General features: G+C 38.1%; 2 protein-coding genes across 2 annotated transcripts in view; one reads left to right on the forward strand and one right to left on the reverse strand.

Annotated features, from left to right (window-relative positions):
• Positions 1 to 2,380, reverse strand: part of LOC134821474 (tubulin beta chain-like) — a 45,054-nt gene extending 42,674 nt beyond the window's left edge. Inside the window, exons 1-5 of the mRNA XM_063832232.1 lie at positions 2,324 to 2,380; positions 1,930 to 2,051; positions 1,683 to 1,801; positions 1,195 to 1,509; positions 700 to 827 (exon numbers count right to left, since the gene is read on the reverse strand). Of these exons, the coding sequence (XP_063688302.1) occupies positions 700 to 827; positions 1,195 to 1,509; positions 1,683 to 1,801; positions 1,930 to 2,051; positions 2,324 to 2,380 (741 nt within the window). The remainder of the gene's footprint in view (positions 1 to 699; positions 828 to 1,194; positions 1,510 to 1,682; positions 1,802 to 1,929; positions 2,052 to 2,323) is intronic.
• A 3,467-nt stretch (positions 2,381 to 5,847) lies between these two features.
• Positions 5,848 to 20,810, forward strand: part of LOC134820345 (zonadhesin-like) — a 53,402-nt gene continuing 38,439 nt past the window's right edge. The window contains exon 1 of the mRNA XM_063830651.1: positions 5,848 to 5,876. The gene's annotated coding sequence lies outside the window, so the exon portion shown is untranslated. The remainder of the gene's footprint in view (positions 5,877 to 20,810) is intronic.

Consider the following 20,810-nt stretch of genomic DNA (forward strand, 5'->3'; position numbering starts at 1 on the left):
AAGACTAAACAGCTCTCCCTTTATCTTAATATCGATCTGGTTGTTACGCTTCAAATGTTAAAAATTATTTTCCATCTAGTTTGATTAACCACGAGTCATTATTTCTGTCTACTTTCAACAATTATTGATAATTCGACTTGTTTCACAAGTTTTAGCAATGCGAAAATTTCTAAATTTGCTTATCTCTAATAAGGAAATTTACATCTGTGACAAAATTTTTGAATCTAAAATTGAAAGGTTGGACACCGGTAAAATGGCGACCGGGAAAATGTGGTGGGTTTTGAGCAATTTCGCCATATTTTTCCCGAACCATATTTTAACCGGTCGTTAATAAACCCGTCGTAATAATCCCGAGTAAGGTAGATATTATCTAGATGCCAGCCCTACTGATTACATATTGTACAGTAGCTTTCGATTCATTTATCAATAATTAAATCTTGATGATTGAGCAGCAAATACTCCGACAAACAAACTTAGTGGTCCCTACTTAGTACTTTAGTAGTCCCTTGTTTGTTGACATTTCTATGAATAACAACCAAAAAGAACGACATAATTGTAAGGCGCACCTGTCCAGGGAACCCACTAATTACCCACTAATTACCCACTAATTACCCACTAATTACCCACTAATAACCCACTAATAACCCACTAATCTCCCACTAATAACCAACTAATCCCCCACTAATGAGAGAGGTGTACCTGTCCAGGGAATCTGAGTGACGTTGTGATTCCCGCCATGGTGTTACACACAAGACCGTTAAGGTCTGAGTAGTTTGGAGTTTTTATCATCAGAGTTTCAGTGCAGATTCGATAGAGAGCCTCGTTGTCTAAGAAACGGTGTGACGTTAATGTTGTTATGATATTAACGTTGTGACGTTAATTTTGTTATGATATTAACGTTGTGACGTTAATTTTGTTATGATATTAACGGTGTGACGTTAATGTTGTTATGATATTAACGTCTGATGTTAATGTTGAGTATTTGTATTTGAGATATTCACGTAGAACAAAGGTAGCTGGTTAAAGTTCCAATGTAACTGCAAAAAATCAGGATATAACATCTAATATTAAAATTGCAGTTTTTGTTGTTGTTGATTAAACAATTAACTGAAGTGAATATCATGATACTGAATATCATAATGCTCAAAGAAAAGCACAAATATTTAGCAATAGATACAATGTTAGAATGCTGACCAAAACAAAAAGATTCGTCAGTATTCTCAATAAGTTGGTGCATAGAGAGAAGGGCATTATACGGTTCCACAACAACGTCAGACACTTTAGGAGACGGATACACGGAGAAGCTCATGATGATTCTATCATAGTATTCCTCTCTGAGGCGGTTTAGAAGGAGAGTACCGAACCCGGAACCAGTGCCCCCTCCTAGAGAGTGACAGAGCTGGAACCCCTGGGGACTGTCACATGCTTCAAATTCCTTTCTCACTACTTCCATAACGTTGTCAGCGAGTTCAGCCCCTTCTGTGTAATGACCTGTTGCCCAGTTGTTGCCTGGGGGAGGTATTTATTAGAGTATTAGTGACAATACAAGCTGCCACTATTGGTATTATAAATTGAAATTGCAATATTAAAATTATAAAAAAATGTTGACTATTACAACTTTACAGTGTGTCTAGAATTACACATTCGTCAGAAATAAAGGATTTTGAAATTCAGTTTCTGACCTGCTCCATTCTGACCATGAACAAAGTTGTCAGGTCTAAAGGCTTCACCATATTTGCTTGCTTTGATGACGTCGATAACTCCTGGTTCCAAGTCTATTACCACAGCACGAGGAACGTACCTGAATCTCGTGTTACGCACGTGATCATATAAAAATAAGTTCAGAACTTAAATAATTTCATAACTAAAATAAATTTACAACTAAAATAAGTTCATGACTAAAATAATTTCATAACTAAAATAAACAACCTGTCCCCGGACACCTCATTCCAGTACACATCTATTCTGTCCAAGCTCTCTTCGATTTCATTATTTTCATCGAAATGTCCATTAGGCAGTATACCATGTTCAGCACTTATCGTCTCCCAAAACTGAAATGATAAATGGTATTAATAGTCATGAATAAACTGAATGACGATTTTATTTTATAATAGCCTAAATTAGTGTCGGATGGTTAATGGTTATGCTGGTTTTGCCTCCCAGTAATGTGGCATCCACTATCTAAATATGAATAACATGTGTTTCATTGCAAAAGACGACAAGAAAAACAGTTTAACAATGCCTGAAAGTGTAAGTAGTTCCATCCTATTATACTCATATAATAATAATGTTGTATGTTATACTCACATATAATATTGCCTACCTTCAATCCGACCTGATTGCCACACTGTCCAACTTGAAGATGCAATACCTCCCTCATTATCTAGAAAAGAGTACACGATCACAATTATCTCAGTTAAATATCATGGCACTCAATTTTAAATAAATAAATAATTAATTCTAACATTTTAATAAATATTCAGACCAAAAGTTGCGGGTATGAGGGATTGTGTCCACGGATAAAGTGAAGTTATAGAGTTCTAAGTAGCGATGGTTATAAATGTATCATGGGTGTATACTGTATAATTGTGGCGTGCTGAGTTGGTATTGATATATCTATAATTTAGGGGTCACGAAATCCTCTCCGAACCTCCACGTGGTGTGGCCTGGTTGGCACTAACGGGTGGTGTGCTCTCTTGTTGAGTACTAAGGTTGGGACTTGCCAACTCAAAGTTCCCATGGGAACCAGGAAGTCAACAATAACAGCTACCAAGCACCAGGAAATTTCTCTTTCAGATATCAGGTTACAAGATAGTACACACACAAATGACGATACGTTAGACACAGATACCTAGCTCTAAGAGCTATTAAATCACCAGGAAATTCTCTTCCAGCTTTCAGGTCCCATCGAAGTCACCCACCACAGGGCTAGTATATATATAGTATAGGGATTCCAATTCGCTCATCCTGACTACAAGGACACACTGATAATGAGTAGTCTTGGCACTTCTCCCTCCAGTGACCACTTTTCAGGTCTTTTCAGTTAAGACAGCTAATGCGTAAGGGCTGACACACGCTAGACACAGGCTCGTGATAAGACAGAATTAGGGATTTCAACTCTGACTACGAGGACACAATGATAACGAGAATTCCTGGAACTTCTTCCTCCAGTAACCACTTTTCAGGGACCGGGTTAGCTTTGCCACACTCTTTATTGAAGTGTGACTGGACGCTCTACAATCATCTAGTAGCAGCAGAGTTTGACTGACATCCTTACTGGTTCTATTCAGTTTCTACAGCGGAAGTTTTCAACACTCGAATCAGTTCATCTCGGACATCCTGCAGAGATGCTTTATCACAGCCTGCCCCATTACACGGGGAACCCTTAGATCTACAGTACCCTGGTGGACAGCTTAGCTCATTAAAGCATAGTGGACCTCTTTATTTCTGAGACGCAAAGCTAACCGGACCAGGAATAAACATCAATGCAATGCTTAGGGGATGCAAATAGGACATACAACGTTTAACGATTTACTCGAACTTTTGATTCATTTTTAAGCTCGACGTTACATGGTATCAATTCAGGACAGATATTCCTTCTTCAGGTTCATTGAGGAAATCGTACCCGCTATTTGCGTTATACATGGCAAGTATCTGGACTAATGATAACTTAGGATCTCAATCAATCATAAATTCCTCTCAGATTCCCAGGCTGCATTTAAAGCCCTTAACAGCACCAATTTTAACTCCAGGTTCGTTCTGAACATCTCAGACCAACTCAACTCGCTAGGTTTTCTCATCGAGTAGAACTTTGTTCCAGGACATGAAGGAGTATACGGTAAAGAACTATAATCAACACCCAAATAAAAGATTACCTCTTCAATCTCCATATCAAGAAGTATAAACAGGTGGCACTCAGTGATAAAGGAAAAACCCCACTAACATTTTTCCTCAACAAAAACAGGTACAAGAAAATTAACATCACAGGTACTCACATCAGATGGCTAACATGGCTACTATCAGGACACAGCCCACTAGCATACTTCCAGACGGTAGCAAACAACTCCAATTTCGAAACACAAGACTGTGAACACTGCCCAGGGGAAGCAGAAACATCACAACACTTCCTATGTGAATGCATCCAGCTGATGACAACTAGAATGAGGATATTTGGTAAACCCATCCTAACAATTGAGGAACTCATCAATAGTAAACTCGACCACATTATCAAATTCGTGGAACAGTCAACAAGGTTTGACAGAGACGATCTATTTGGATAAGCATCTAGGACATACACCAAGGTTCATAAACAATCATACACTAGACCCACACAGGACTATCTCAGATAGTGACACATATTCAGGTGTGGACCATGCTCGGAAGTCCCTCGCCTGCCCGCCAAAGAAGAACATCTGAAGTGGGTTTGCTCTGAGCAAGGTAGTAACAGCTTCGAGACTCCAGAGGTCTGTTGCGTTGATATCTATTATTCTATGTTTTTGTATATACTTAGGGAGTCCTGGAGTGTGGCTAGCAGGAGTCACACTCTGTGGGCACGGCGAGAAGGCCTCCCTCTTCACTAGGAGGCCAGAAACCGTTGACCAAAACAGAGAGAGAGAGATCTATAATTTAGATCGCCTAAAAAAGTCTGATGACTTTAAGTGTGATGGGATTATCAAACTCCAGCGCCAAAATAAAAGAGTTTTCTTGACGTCTAATACCAGCCACTGCATATCAGTATTGATGATCAAAGATAAAAGTCCAAATATACTTTTTACAATGGACATTTCAATTGTTTCAAAGATAACTGAATTGTAAATCGTGGAAAAACTAAGCTGATAGTGTTATTATTAATGTAATAAATATGAGTGTGAAGCAGTGGTCGACTAGGATCCTGCTGAAATTTATTTTTAAACTTTGTTTTGCAAGCGATTTTTACTTTTAAAATTACGAAACCTTCAGCAAATTGCCCTCAAAGCTTGCCTGACGCCTGTGATCACTTCATCTCATACTTCATAATTATTCCATACTCTGTCCTAAATATTTAGAATACAAATTGAGAAGGATGATTTGAGGGTGTGTTGGTGATTTTACCTGGGAAGCTGGGATTAAATATTTTCAATATCATAAAAGTAAAATACTGGAAAACATTCATTAGATAATGATTTTAAGAGTTGAGACTGTTTTAAAGCTGTGGAGGTATACACACAGTATATATATATAATATACAATGTATACTGTATGTATAGTATACATACAGTATGCTCTTCTATTAAGCTCTCCCTGGTATGTACTTGTATACTAGGTGAGGACTGGAAACTTATGGTTACAAAATATCGGTAATAGTTAATACTGATGTATAGTATGAAACCAAATAATTATTATTAACGATCTTACACCAACTATGACTAAATTAGTTTATGCCATTACAATAATCTAGACATGCCATAACAAGACTGTTAACGACAACCTCTATCTGTTTGAGACTCAGTAGGAATCTGATTTTTCTGATTTTACGCATTAATCTATTGAAACATTTCTTCTTGAGATTTATTATCTGATTATCTGTTTATCGAATACCAGCTGATTGTCAAGAACTAACCCAATGTTCCTAACAGTAGGCACAAGCATTATTAATGTGTTAGGTGCGATTTCAGCCACTTAACTAGGTCCAAAGAATATAAGTTGAGTTTTAGAATCATTTAGCTGCAGATAATATTAAGACATCTAATTCTTTATCCTCAAGACGCAATTTTTAAGTTGGTTTGCTATAGTTTTGACCTGATCTGAGATTGCAATATATAGTAAAATTTAGCTATATATTGAGTTATTTACATCATGTAATACTTTCAACACTACTATATAACAAATAATTTGAGGTTTTTACTGCGTTTTAAACGACGACCAACAGCTTTTAGTGGGTTAATCAAGTACTTTTCAGCACTTACCACCATATTTATTTGGTTTGAGTTAAAGTAGAGAAGTCTCAAATCCTTTACAGCAATGGTTATCACTGATGTCTATGACAAGATGGAAAAGGAGTTGGAAACGATCAACAAAAGTTTAAAAGGTAAGAAGAAGTTGGATACTCTAATTGCAGATTCTTTAGAGTTACCCCAAGGGAATACGAAGCTGGATATGTTTGAAGTTATAAAGGAACTATACAGTTTAAGTAAGAGGGCCCTGTCACTACTGAAGACCAAGTCTATACTAGAGACACCTGCACCACAGGAAGGGACAGCTACTGAGGCCCTAGATATAGTGAGAAAGGATCTAGCACAATTTAGACAAATTCTCATTGAGCACAATAAAGGTGGTCCAGATATTATACCTGAGATTAATAACAATCTCGGACCCAGTGAGACTCATACTTTAACTCTGGAAGGGCAGAATGAGGCAGATAAGATAACAGAAGAATTCTGGTCCTCAAAGGTGAAGAAACATGTTGCATCAATACTGCCCAGCATCCCTATTAAGGGGGTCTCAGGTGTCAAAGAAGGCACAGCAAGGTTAATATTTAAGAACAAGGAACTTATGGAGAAAGCTAAAGATGCTCTTAGTGTGGACTACAAAGTGTCTGCAAAATCCCACACCGTGACAATGCTTGAACCTAAGCTTACTATGTATGATCTCAAGGGAGATTTTATTGAGTCATCTGAAGAATTGCGCCAGAGCATCCTTGATAAGAACAGTTCTATTAAGAGTTTAGTTGAAGATGATAACAACACTTTCAAGGTTATTTTCCTGGAGAAAAACAAGACCTGGGCATGCCTACAAGTGTCAGTGAAAATCAGGCAGTCTATAAGGGAGTCAGGTGACTTTGTACACGCTGATCTTGGACAGTATAAAGTTAAGGATAGGTATCATGTAATCCAGTGCTTTGACTGTCAGAGCTTCGGACACATGAGTGGCAGTGATTACTGTAAGTGTAAGATGTATAATGCCGACCCAGTGTGCTTCTACTGTGCAGGTGCCCATAAATCGAAAGATTGTGAGAAGAAAACGGCGGGCCGAAGATCTAGTATCAAGTGTACGAACTGTAGCAACAGTAAAGACAAGAATGTCAAAGATAAATGCAAGACACATTCTGCAGCTGACAGATTATGCCCATCTTATGTGAGAGAGCAGAGTTATATCATGGCCAGAACGAGCGGATGTGAAACATCAAAAAACTCGTATCTCCAGTGGGCAAAGATTCGACAAGCTCTCTTTAGAGAGCTTGGGATAAACTAGTCTTAGCCACGTTTAATGTTAATCGTCTAGTGAACAAGACAGTAGAGGTTCTTGAGCATCTAACTGATGAGGGGGTTGATATCTGTTTTCTTCAGGAATATTTTCTTAAGGAAGCAGATACTGCAAAAATACAAGAGATACGAGATTGTGGTTGGGGTATTTTATCCAACCCAAGGAAGCATCGTAGTGGCGGAGGAATAGGTATGATTTTCAATAAGAACCTTAAGTTGAAAAGCAACGGTAGAGTCAAGAAGTAAAAGTCTTACCAAGTCATGGAAGTTGTACTGGAAACAAATAGTGGGATAATCAGACTTATTGATGTGTATAGACCGCCTTACACCAAAAAGGCCAGGTACACTGAGTGCCACTTCTTGGAAGAATTCAGTGAATACCTGTGTGATTTTTCTGGTAAGCCAGGAACCCCGGTGATTGCAGGGGATTTTAATTTACATATTGAAAGACCTAAATATCTTTACCACGCAAAGTTTCTTTCCCTTCTTGATCAGCTTGGTTTCATCCAATGTGTACCACTAGAAAAGTAAAAGGACTCACAATCAAGGAGGAACTCTTGACCTCGTGATAACAACCAAAGTCTTTAAAGACTCTATAACTTCTATCAACATTGTGGAATCTGGGACTAGATCAGATCATTTTCTTGTTAAATTTGTAGTGTCTGAGAGCCTGAAGACCTCTTTGAATGATACAAGGGTGATGAACTACCGTGATTTTAAAAGTATTGTGGTTGAGGATTGTGAGATAGACTGTGCGATTTCAAGAATAATTTGACTGCTCCAGAGAAGAATTGATGATCAATTTTTGATAGCATACGTCAAGACTTAGTGAATAGTGGCACCAACTATTGTCAAGTTACAAAGACCCTGACATGTCAAATAGGAGCTCTATTCAAAAAGGTAGACAATTTGTCTTCTTTGGACAATGTAACTGATTAAAGTCATAGTTAACAGATACTGCTCAGAGACAGAGCAAGATAACTCTATCGTATTTTATATTTAGCAATATTACTATTTTTGTAAAATAACACATCACTATTTTCTAAAATAGCACATCACTGCAGTATAAGTAGAGGAGCTAACTTGTTGCAGAACATTTTCTTCAAGATTTTTTCAGCGTTCAGTTGGTTCACAAGATCAAGGTTATCTGTCAGTACACTCCAGGCCAGCAGTTGAAACTTTAATCGGTTATATAAGGTCTGTTCTGTCTCAATTCTCACTCGCAACGGAGCAGCATCTTTGTAACTTTATATCAGGTAATTAAAGTTTTTATTTTTCTCAAATTCATTATTCAATACAGTCTAATATCAGGATATTAAGCCAATAGTTTACTAATAATTACACATAATTAAGGGTCTGGAAGGTAGCTCTGAATAATTAACTAAATTAATCCATTTTAAAATATATTTCCTTTCATTCCAGTTCAATGAATCTACTTGCTTTCATTCTAACGTGTTGGTTACTTAATCGAACTAAAGAAACAAGTAAGACATATTCATAGTTAATTATACTAGTTGAAGTTAATTAAAATTATTATGAATTGGTCCGTATCAGATGATTTTGAACAATTTTATGATTATGATGACATTGCTTTTTGAGTTCATAGCTTAGTACAAATGTGCAAGTTTGAATAAGATATATAAAGATCTGAGGCAAACAGATATAGTAGAGTAGGGCCAAAATTAAGACAGCAAAGTATGCCACTTTTGGCCCCCAGTGTGATATAATTATAAACTGAAGCCGTGAAATTTAACGACAAGCTTGAAAACGTGTTTTTTACAGAGAGAGTTCAATTTGAATTATACAGATGGAATGGACTTCCTAGTAAAGCCACGGTTGGAATTGTTGTTGCTAGAACATCCACAGAGGTATTTTCTTGACTTATATTTTAATTATACCACTATTTATAAATTAAAGGTATGTAATATAATGGATGCAAGAAATAGTTGCGACTACTACCACCTCACTGGAGATATATTTAAATTAGTAATTGAGTTTGTAATTTGTGTTACAAAACTGGTTACAAAAATCAGCGAATAAATTCGTAAATATATTATAAACAATACAAATTTTATATATTGTTGTTCTTCATGTGATGGTTGAGACAACAGATATCATTACAGGTAGTGACAGTCGCTGTCTCGAGTGTCACAGACCACATCGCAGATTTGATATGCAAGGATATGGGATTTAATCATTCTGTGGATTAGTTTGGTTTGGTTATGTTCTATAGACTTAGGAAAGGAAATTTGAATGACAATACCATTAATGATAGGTTAAAGGCATATAAAAGATGGTAAGTAAATTCGCACTAGTGCAAAGACAAAATAGTTATTTTACCAAGTTACTTTGTTGAGCTTCCTTAACAAGGCCAATAGTGTAGAACGTATGTCATTAAAATCTAAGTGAAGATTGACATCTTTCATACAGACAGACAGAGGAAGGTTATGTCTCAGTGACATGGGGCACTTTAAAGTTTTATTAAGGTATAGCTATGCTGGGAAACTACGAACCCACTCCAGCCAGTTTACCGCTTTTACCTGATTATAAAGCGAGGGAACCACAATAATGCAACTAAAGTTCATTATCTTTTAATATGTAGTTAGTGTACTCTTATCTCTATGGTTAGTAGATAGGCTAAGTCCCAACAACTTAGAAGCATTAAGAAAACGGTCAACCCTGGTCACTGTTCACCAATTTACTTGCTTTAAGGCGACCTCGGAGTTTCGACGTTGTCTTTCCAAAGCTTTTGTTTGCCTTAAGCCCCAAAACAATTAACATGCCTGCGTTTTCCACCCGGTGTTCCAAAGGATGTCTGCAGATATGAGCGGTGGTTGGTTTCCACCCTGCCCTCTTGATCCATGGTCGGGTTCCAACTTTTTTTTTTAATCTCACACTTATTTTACTTCGGAGTATTCCAACAGCCACATTGTTACACAATTGTAACTAGCCAATTACAGGAAGCCGAAGGATTTAATTAGGCCAGTGACGGTTAAGGTAGTGTGTACCATACTTTCTTCGCCCGAGACTTCGCTGCAATGGACAGCTTCTCATTTAACCCTCACACACGATTTCTCGAATATTCGGCTGAGTAGACCGGGGGGCTGCATAGACCACTCAGGATCTTTAGCTGAATGTCGACGACACTCACCCCACGACTAGGCAGGCAGTGGGTTTCGAACTCGCAATCTCACGATTACAAATCCGATGATTAACCAACTACGCTACCTGGCCGTTAAAAAACGAAAACGAAATTTTTTCGTCCCTGGATATGTCCAGACTCCAGCCAATGGCATTATTTGGTCCTGTAATTCTAAACTCACACTAGGGAACAAGGCAACGAGTTCCTTTCTGGTTCGGTGTTCTCTCCACTAGTATATCATGTTTATTTTATTCAAGTTTTGGTTAGACTTTAATAAGTGGCATAAATTGAACGTTTTGTTCGACTGGAGTTCCCTGTTTTCTACCTTAAACTGCAATCTTTGTCCTTACCTTTATCTGTAGCACCAATCTGTGAGTAAACAATTCAGGTACATTTCACTGGTTGAAGAACAAGAAAATACTCCACAAAACCTCCGGAAATTCGAAAATCGCTTACAAGGAACAAAAGCAATGGATAATATTATCTGTGGTAAAAGTGAACGAAATTTCGATGAATGCCCTATTTATTCGATTGGGGAAAATAACAGTGATTATAGATTGGGGCTTGCTTGTGTACCAAAACCCGGTAAGACTGAATTTGGTAATTTTTAAGGGGCTTTATCTTATGTTAACTGATGTTCCGTTTTCAAAGATTGATTATTAGCCATCATTCAAATAGATTGTATCAAAAACACAATATAGAAACTACGCTATTTATGGTCATTGTAAAGTTTGCTTTGCCCAAATTTGACTGCCAAAATTGGTACAATTTGACCGGTTGAGCTATTTAGTGAGCTAGCATGCCACCTGGTGTTCACCCTTTGTTAATATTTCACCCAGATGGAAACAAATGTTCACTGGACACTTTAACATGTAATCTATATGGGTTACTCAGCCAATGTGGAGCATATCAGTGCTTCAAAGTGACATTTTAAAACTTTTTGCAATCTCGTTGGTAACTGAATCTGGCAGTCAAAACAGGTTGAGACTCTCAGAAAAAGGTCCCATCTACACAGAAAGCCCCGGTTGAGACAACTTTTAATGCTCAGCCTGTGTGGAGCAGTAGCTTGAAAGTTAGGCAATTTTCAAGACCAAAAATCATACGCTAAACAGTCAAGTTTTTGGTTGAACCTCTATGAACTTTTTAGCTGAAACCCCTCTCAAGAGTTTTTGACTATTTGCGATAACACACCATGTCTCAACCGACGTGGAGCGAGGTTTTGGCAATGTAGAAATTTGTAAATTTTTAATTTATTAGCTTTTCATAATGCTTTTGTTTAGATCTGTAAGATTTTTTTAGCTTGGTAACTCTTACTAACTCTATTTTGAGTACTGAAACGGATATTTATATTCAGTACACTTTTCTCAACCCTGTGGAGCCCAAAATGGTTAAAAATTTGCCAACTTTTAAATTCTTTCTGGGTTGAGATAAAGTGACTTCTGTGATTTACATCTTGACTCCTGTATCTATATTTTCACCGTTGATGCAGACTCTTTAGTCGAGAACAGCCTATCTCAACCATGTGGAGCAAAAAGAGGTCTTCCTTTTGATCAATCGAGACAACTTTTAAGTGCTTCATGGGATATTATTTTTATTCATTCTAGAGAAAATATGTTATAATATTGGTGGTCAATAAACTTACTTCACGGGAACTATTCAGTGCTCAACCTGTGTGGAGCAGAGATGATTTCTGTTGTATTAGATTTTCGAAGCTCACTACTTCATTCTACAGCCGCATGCAAGAGAGATCTTCATCAAATGTTAGGCAGTTGAGGAATCCCGTACATGACATGTCATTTCTAGCTCTGCTCCACTCTGGATGAACAGTTCTGGAACATCAATCATGGCCCAATCATGGTAAGAAAAGTATTTAAAGTATATCAGTAAACTTTAAATTGCATTACGTACAAATTGGCTACAGATCGACCATCATGGAGACTCTTTTTACCGTAGAAAAGCCTGTTGCTCCTCACGGTTGAGCATATTGTCTTTTTCTATGGTGGCATATTTCTCTTTAAAGGACACAGTACTACATACATCAACAGCTTCTTAAGTATTGATAATATCATTCCTCCTTTATCCTAATATAACAACACTGATCCTTACAAATAGTTGTGTTATCAATCTATCATTCCATTCTGCTCCTCTCTGGTTGAGCCTATTAAATACAATTTTTCAATCTGTTCTGCTAGTAATTTATTGTAAAAGCTAAAATACTCATTCTAATTTCTCATCCAAGTCATATCAGCCGATGAGGAGTCATGTTATGCAGTAAAAGTCCTCTGCTCCACATGGTTGAGCATTACTAGGTTTATCAGCAGTTCCAAAGAATAGAGTCAGGGGGTCTGAACATAATCACAAGAAAAAATGATATTTTTATGGCCTGATTAGATATATTTATCGTTTTTAATCACACTCACTTTCAAAACTCAGTTTCTTCCCAATCAGTATTTCCAACTAAGGTATAATAGTTTCGTGCTCCGCATCGGTTGAGCAAGGTGTACCATTATTGATAATGTTATCTGGTGCGTATTCCTTTAAACTAAGATTTTGTGAAAAGACGGAGATTCTACTGTAATGTTTACCCCTGGTTGAGACGAAAAATATGAGGATATTTCGACTGCTCCACACTGGCTGAGGTCCATTTTATGATTTGGCAGTGAAAATATTTTGCAATTAACGTCCAGGATCTATTTGTTAAATGGCGATCAAAATAGTCAAAAAGCATAGATTTTATTGGGGTGCTCCACACTTTTTTGCTCCACATCGAAAACCAGGTCACAACTTTTGCTCCACATGAGATAGAAACTTCATTCCAAAGAATTCAGAAAATTCGGAATCTTCAGATGAAAATGATATCAGAAAGGATTAAATTGCTCTTTATCAACCTGCTCAAAAATTTAAATCAAAAAGTAAGCAAAATGGGCAAAGCAAAATTGACAATGACCTTATACACGTTTATTAATAATTTTACATCCGAACAAGAATTATTTTTTCCAGGAGATTGCACCTTTGTCCAAAAAGGGGTTTTTATAAAAAACCTTTGTTACCGGGATGAACAATACGAACTTTACAAATGTCCTGACATGTCCACATATTACACTTCTGAGCTCATCGGTGAAAATTACGAAAAAATGTCGAGTTACGTGACGATTAGCCGTGCAACGAAAAAGTGCCCCGATGATCCTCGTGGATACCAAAAATGTTTTGGTAGGTTGCATAATAAGAAGTTAGGCAACATCTCAATACCTTTCTGCAGAGGATACTTCAAAAAATATATCAACATAGGAGATAGGTTCATGTACGAGCTGGAACAGACATATGGCACAGATAGTAAGTATAATAATGATGGCCCTGATAGTATAAGTAAATGTGATGGAATCTGTAATGATCGTAATTGTCTTGATGAAGCATCCTGTAATGGTTTCTATTACGGGCTTTACTGTGGTGGCATCACTTCTAGGGCTTCTAATACATTATATGTTAGCCCTGTGCAAATATGTGACGGCAAATCTGATTGTATAAATGAGGAGGACGAAGCTGGATGTTTAGAATTCAGTATTAAAACGGATGGTTTAAATCGCAATTATTCTAGTGAAGTTGGAAGTTTAGACCAGGTTAAGAAGTCGGAATGGTGCATCAATTCAGGGAATAGCGAGATATTTAAAAAACAGATACACAACTTTACCCGATGTTCCTCACTTAATTATTATAACAAGGGATTTATTTCATTTTGTAAATACTTTTACGACCAAACTAATTGCTCGGATCCTATGAGAGGAGTGGTCCCCTGCCTAATTGACGGCAGGTCATCTACGGTGTCGAATTTTGCCACTTGTATGCAAAAGCCTGGTCTATGCGATGATGGATTTGACAACCTCTGTGTGAAAACTTCTGTTTTATGCTACGTTCACAAACACCAACTATGTGATGGAATATTGGACTGTTCTGATGAAAGTGACGAAACATACAGAATCTGTACATCAATGACTGTATCTAAGTGTTACCGTAGATATCGACACAAGACAAAACTCCCCATACCTATCAGCTGGCTGGGAGACGGATTTGAAGATTGTAAAAATGGAGACGACGAAAAAGACATTTGGCCAAAATGTGGAGTCGGTGAATGGTCTCATTTTGTAATCGACAACAGTAAATGTGAAGATGTCTTTAAGTGCAGCGTCAGGTCATCGGAATTTGTGCAATTCCAAAGTTTGTGTCATGGTCTCAACATCTGTGATCATGAAAGAATATGCAGTAAAACCAGGAAACATGAGCATATTTATGAAAAACCGATTGCCATCGGAGGAGAAAAACCATTAGAATTTCTTGTGCATTGTTTACCGGGTGTCATTAAAAGTCTAGGCCACTACATATCACCATGTGTCAAATATGACTTCACACCATTGCAGATTTTTGGATCAATTGAACCAACAGCATCATTAATGTTACCCAAAATAGCTAGAGACTGTAGAAACGTATTCGGAAAAGTATACATTTATCTCAGCTGTTCCAACAAATGCACTGACCAACCTACATGTCCTTTAAAACCACTTAACTTTGATTCTTGTGAAATTGAAAATCAATTTAAAGACAGGATATACACAATGAATATGAAGAACAAGAATCAACTCACCTTTTTGATTAAAAACGAAAGAAGTGGAGAATACGAACAAAGAAACTTCCGATGCAAGAATGATCGATGCATCAGCTTCGAAAAAGTTTGCAACTTGCTTGACGAATGTAATGATGGCTCAGACGAAGAAAATTGCTCAAACAACTACGCTTGTGACACTCCAAAGCATTACATAAGACACAATCAAAAATGTGATGGACAAATAGACTGTGATGACTACACCGACGAATGCAATGAACAGTGTGGTATGACCATCATACCTAACAACTCAATGGAGGTGTTCAGTTGGGTCATTGGTTGTGCAGCAGTTATCTTAAATTCCATAAAGATTTTTAAAAGTCTCAGGCTACTGGCCACAAAAACATTTACCTCTGCTCAGAACAATAAGGCATTGACATGTGTCATTCATGTCGGTGATCTGATTACAGGATCTTACCTTATCACAATTGCAATCGTAAACTCGTATGTATATGGGAATTCATTCTGCAAAAAAAAGAGCTAATTGGTTGTCAAGCGATGAGTGTGCATTTTTAGGAGTCTTTAGTACATTTGGAAGTCAAATATCACTCTTTTCTATGACCTGCCTCAGTATTTTCCGTGCTCTTGGCGTGATCAAAGTTCAAAAGATTACATCTAAAAATGCGGCCGCCAAAATGGCAATCCTCATTCTGATAATGGGAGTAGCATCATTTTTTTGGGCATATATTCCTTTAATGACGTTTAGTGAGGACTTCTTTGTTAACGGTATGACTTATAATCCAAAAATCAAAGCATTTTCTGCGTTTGTTAACAAAGAAAGACACATTAACATTATAAAATTATATTTTGGAAGGATATCTATCTCAGCAGTCTCCACTTGGGCTAAGATTAATCATTTGATTGGCGATATGTTTTCCAAACAATATGACGGGATAGGACGAAGGAAGATTCACTTCTATGGTAACGATGGTGTCTGTCTTTTCAAATACTTTGTTTCGAGAAATGACTCCCAAAAAGCATATGTTTGGACAAATCTTTTGCTTAACTTGCTATGCTTTTCAATTATTTTCGTCTGTTACATCAAAGTCCTGTTTTTTTCTAAGTGCTCTAGAAAACGCAGGAACAGAAACATGGAACAAAACAGACGGGCCAGAGATAAACAAGAGACAGAGAGATACATTGCCATAATAATCGTGACAGATTTTCTATGTTGGATCCCGTTCATCTTGGTGTGTATGCTGCACTATTTTGAAGTTATGGACGCAACAGCCCTGTATCCAATATCGTCTATTGTGATTCTCCCAATAAACTCTGTGATAAATCCTCTCCTTTACAACAACTACATTACCCGCATAGTCAAAACAATATTGAATTGGCTAACTCTAGTATACATGTTCTTGTTGAGAATATTGGTTTCAGATGCTGAAAAAAAAACAATCAAGGGACAATGCAGAAAGCAGGAAGACATTAAATTGGATCAACAACCAATCACGAAACCAGAGCATAACATGGGCCAGAAAGACGCAGACATTGAAAGGGATTGCATTATTCTACATAGGATGAGAACGATAACTAAAAAATCTGTTGACAAAATTGACATTCAAAAATAGGCAATGATCGAAAATAAGGCAACCCATTTGACATGAAAGAGTTTCTAAAAAAATAGCCTGATCAAAAAGTTATTGGAAGGCAATTTATTTCCTCAAATTAGCTTTGCATTTCAGAACTATGAGTGGTAGTTGATGAAAAACTTATTTTATGACTGGTGATTGACAGATTTTCATTTTTGCTCATTCTTAAAGTTGCATAAATTCCAATCCTTATTTAAACCTTTATCTATCCTATTTTAAATGCTTGCACGTACTACGTGACGCACTTGGTTCACAAGTAAATAATCCAATGCACTGTATGACGGTCGTGCGCTACTGCAAGAACCAGATGGCTTTGGTTAAAGTGATTTAAAGCGTTTGTCTAAATCAAGGTCGCTAATTCTTTTATTAAATCGACTACAATATCATTCTGAAGTCAATATAAAACAGTTGTTTTGTTTCATTTTGTTAATCTTAACCACAATTTCACCAGGATGTTTCACAAGGATGTTTAACTACTCAATGTGCTTTCGCGTCATTGCGGGCGCCCTCGTATCACTAAAAGCGCAAAGGCTCTGGTTGAAGCAAATTTGGTTGAAGCAAATTTGCAAAAAAAAAGAGCACAGCTTACCACAATATAAACTCAGAGTTGAGACACAGTTAATAAACTGCGGAGTGACTCAAAATTTTTACTGAAATTTTTGTTTAACTGAAATGCTATACAGAAAAACAGAAGGCTCCAACCAAACATTCCACCTACTGATCTTAACCACCCTAACAACTCTCTAACTCTCTCTCTCTTGAACCCTCATTCCCTCACTCCTCTTGGTGCACAAAACCATTCTAACCTATGTATGTCCCCCCTACGGGTTCCACAAGCCCAACGGTACATAGTTAGATGAAAAACAGAGAGGCCTTGATTGCCAGATCAAGGACTGCATCAGTAGCAGCGAAATACGGATATACCCTCTCCCTTACAGTCAGCGAGCTGACAAAAATCTGACTGTGTCTTTTAGGCCTTACCACACCATCTTCGCTATTGCATCCACTCGCCCGTTTTCACTGACACACGAGTTGAGATACAGCAGCAAACAGGACATGGATCAGAATCATCAGTTACAAACCTGACACCGTTTCAGGCTTTAATCGCGATACGGTTTCCTGTCAGGCGCCCCAGCAGTCCACCCTTGGACCACCATCAGATCCGAGAGTCACTTGAGGAGACATGTTAGAGCTCCCAATTGGCTACGAGATAACGTTTATGGTACCTCTAGATGTTAAGTGAACTCTTAAGCATCAACCTTCCTGAACTCCTACTCCCTCTTCCTTGATAACAAGTAGATCCATCTGGAACAGTGAGCTGCTTCTTTCCCACTATCCCGTACCAGCTTCTTCAGCTCTCTTCTTTTAAATGTATAGATGCCACCATCTATACCTTACACCCAGCCAAAATGTGCTGAATGGTGCCCATCCTCTCTTCACATAACTTGCACTTCCCATCCTCATCTTCACTCCACTTGGAGACCATAGAGGGGGTGCCGAACACAGCACTTAGCATGATCCCAATAAGTGAGTTACCATACTTAAAAAGTGTATGCCAGCTCATATCCTTCTTCATTACGAGCTCTCTCCACTCACCCCACCTGCTCTGCATCTCCAGAGAACCTACTTGCACCTCCCTCTCTCTTTCCCGTTCATCCATCCTCTCCCAAGGTTTTTTCCAGTCACCAAAACCGATGCCAACTCTTTTTTGCGGTTGCACCATCCCTCACACCGATTCACAGACCAAATCTCTTCTTGCCTCTTCCAGAACGAACTTGGGGCTGGACTGCTTTTATCTGGTCATCCTTAGATGTCTGATAAGATTGCAACAGTCAACACTTCTCTATCTTTAAATAAAATAAAATTTTTTTAAAAAGGGGGACCCCCAACCCATGTAGCTGAGACACCTCACAGCAAGTAGACCAAAGTGGCTCTTGCTTGAGAGAGGTTATCAACTACCCGCCGAGGCGGTGGGTTGGGAGTTCCCCTTGGGATCATTTCGTCCGTAAAATTTTACACAATTATATAAAAGCTACAATAAATTATCTATAAATAAACTTAAGAGACCTCAAAGCTCGTCTTCTGAGGAATGAGATTGAAGGATACGTCAAGCTGGGCTTTTTATCTTCCTCTGATTCCCCTGAGTGCTATGAGTGTGCTTCGTAGCAGATCAAACCTGAATTGTGTTCTGATGTGATTTTTGACCTGGCTCTTAGCTTCTTTATTGTGGTCAGCTATCCTTTCAGAAATACGATCTACAAACACAGTGCAGAGTCCTTAGTGGGACAAAGGACCCTTTCACTGACTGAAGTACTCTCTCCTCATAGAGATCTTTCTTCTCTTTCTCATGCGCACTGTAGATTTTATGTAGTGGCTTAAATGTATTGGAGTCGCAATTAGGATGAGTGACCCTGATGTCAAAGAATGTTCTTTCAAATCCTGGAATATGAAATTGGTTGGACAGGTAGGAGTGCAGATTCTATCCTTACATCCTTACACTTTGCTTCTTGAAGGAAGAAAGCTGCAGTGTCTCTAATGGCATTGTGGCGCATGCAAACGTATCCACCTAATTTACAATCAAGGGAGTGGTAGACACTGTTTGCATGTCCGCAAGCACATTTAGAGGGCACTCCTTGGATCTTCCATCCATAGCGTAGGCGTATGCTGTCTTGGAACTCTTGCTTGTTTAGAACATAGTTGAGGTCCTTAAGAGGTAATGCTGAAAGCCATGTTGATGCTCCCTTCTCTCTTGCTTGGTTTAAGTGGTTCTTAAGAAGATGATCTGACCCATTATAAAGCATCTTGAACCTTTGTGATAGAAACTCATCTTTCTGTTTTCTCAGTTCTTCTTTCTTTTCTTTCATCTTGCCCATATCCAGCTTGGTGATATCCTGGTCTTGTTGGTTGATTAAACTCACAAGATCTTTAGTGAGTGCCACTGAGAATGCATATTCACGAGATGCTATCCTGACGGGATTGACTTCTCTATCTTCCATGTATCTGTCAAGCTGCTCACCAGTAATATATATTATTATTATATAACTTTATTCAAATCAAAAATAGAACATAAATGAACATCTTAAAGATCTGATAAGTAGCCAGAAAAAAGAAAAACTGATACACAAGCTATAACAACTTCTTCCATCCCGCTCTATCAGAGGCTAAAAGTCTTAAATTGTACAAATCGTCTGTATTTACAAATGGAATGTTCCTGCTACCTAAATCAAATTTAATAGTCTTAAGCAAGTTCGACTGGTGTCTACCTACTCTACCCTTTTTAGTACTCTGACTCTCTACTGCAAAGTGTAATGCAAGCTGTGCAGGTGAGTTGTTATCACTGCGAAGGACATGTCCGAGCATCCTCCATCGTGCACATGCAACACGCTCACTGAGTGGAACCACTTCACATCTCTTGTAAAGGGTGTCGTTTTTGATTATATTAGGGTAAGTCATTCTGATGATTTGCCTCAGATGCTTTCTGTGGCAAATATCCAGTTTACTCAGTAGCTGCTTTGAAGCTGCCCAGCAGCTACAATTATACATTATGACAGAGACCACCTGGGCTTCGTAGATCTTAAGTCTGGTCTTAAGAGGTATGCGTTTACCTTGTTCCCAAACTTTCTTGTAGGTTTGGAAAGCAAGATTTACCAGAATACATCGTCTTTTTATGTCCTCGTTGCTGCACAATTTGGAACCAAGTGAGATAGATGATCTCCAGGGCTCTCTTCCTCGAAGTGGCTCTCCTTTGTCATCAACTTCGTTCTTCTCGGCCAGATAGATATGTGTGAACTCTGTTTTTGATTCGTTGACAAAAAGATTCCACTCCTCCAATATCTCCTTGCATATTGGTAACATGGACTCCAAATTCTTTTTATCCTCGTCTGTGAAGTCTGCGTCGTCTGCGTACTCCCACTCAAGAGGTAGCAGGTTTTCAGCAAACGGAGGGTTGGGTCTTAGATAAGACATGAAGGCACGAAGGTGGTAGAGTGCGCCAGCCAAATACAGGGTGAAAAGGTTTCCAGACAAACTATCACCTTGGAACGCACCTATCGTGACAATGAACTCCCCTGATACGGTAGACCTCACTTTAATCTTCAGTTTGGTACATGAGAGTAGGTACCTTACCAGTCGGATGTCGTCTTCACTACAACCAGCATCAGCAAGAAGTTCTAGCAAAACTG

The sequence above is a fragment of the Bolinopsis microptera genome, chromosome 9 (genome assembly GCF_026151205.1).
Source record: "Bolinopsis microptera isolate Bmic1 chromosome 9, MBARI_Bmic_1.0, whole genome shotgun sequence".
Classification (NCBI taxonomy): Eukaryota; Metazoa; Ctenophora; class Tentaculata; order Lobata; family Bolinopsidae; genus Bolinopsis; species Bolinopsis microptera.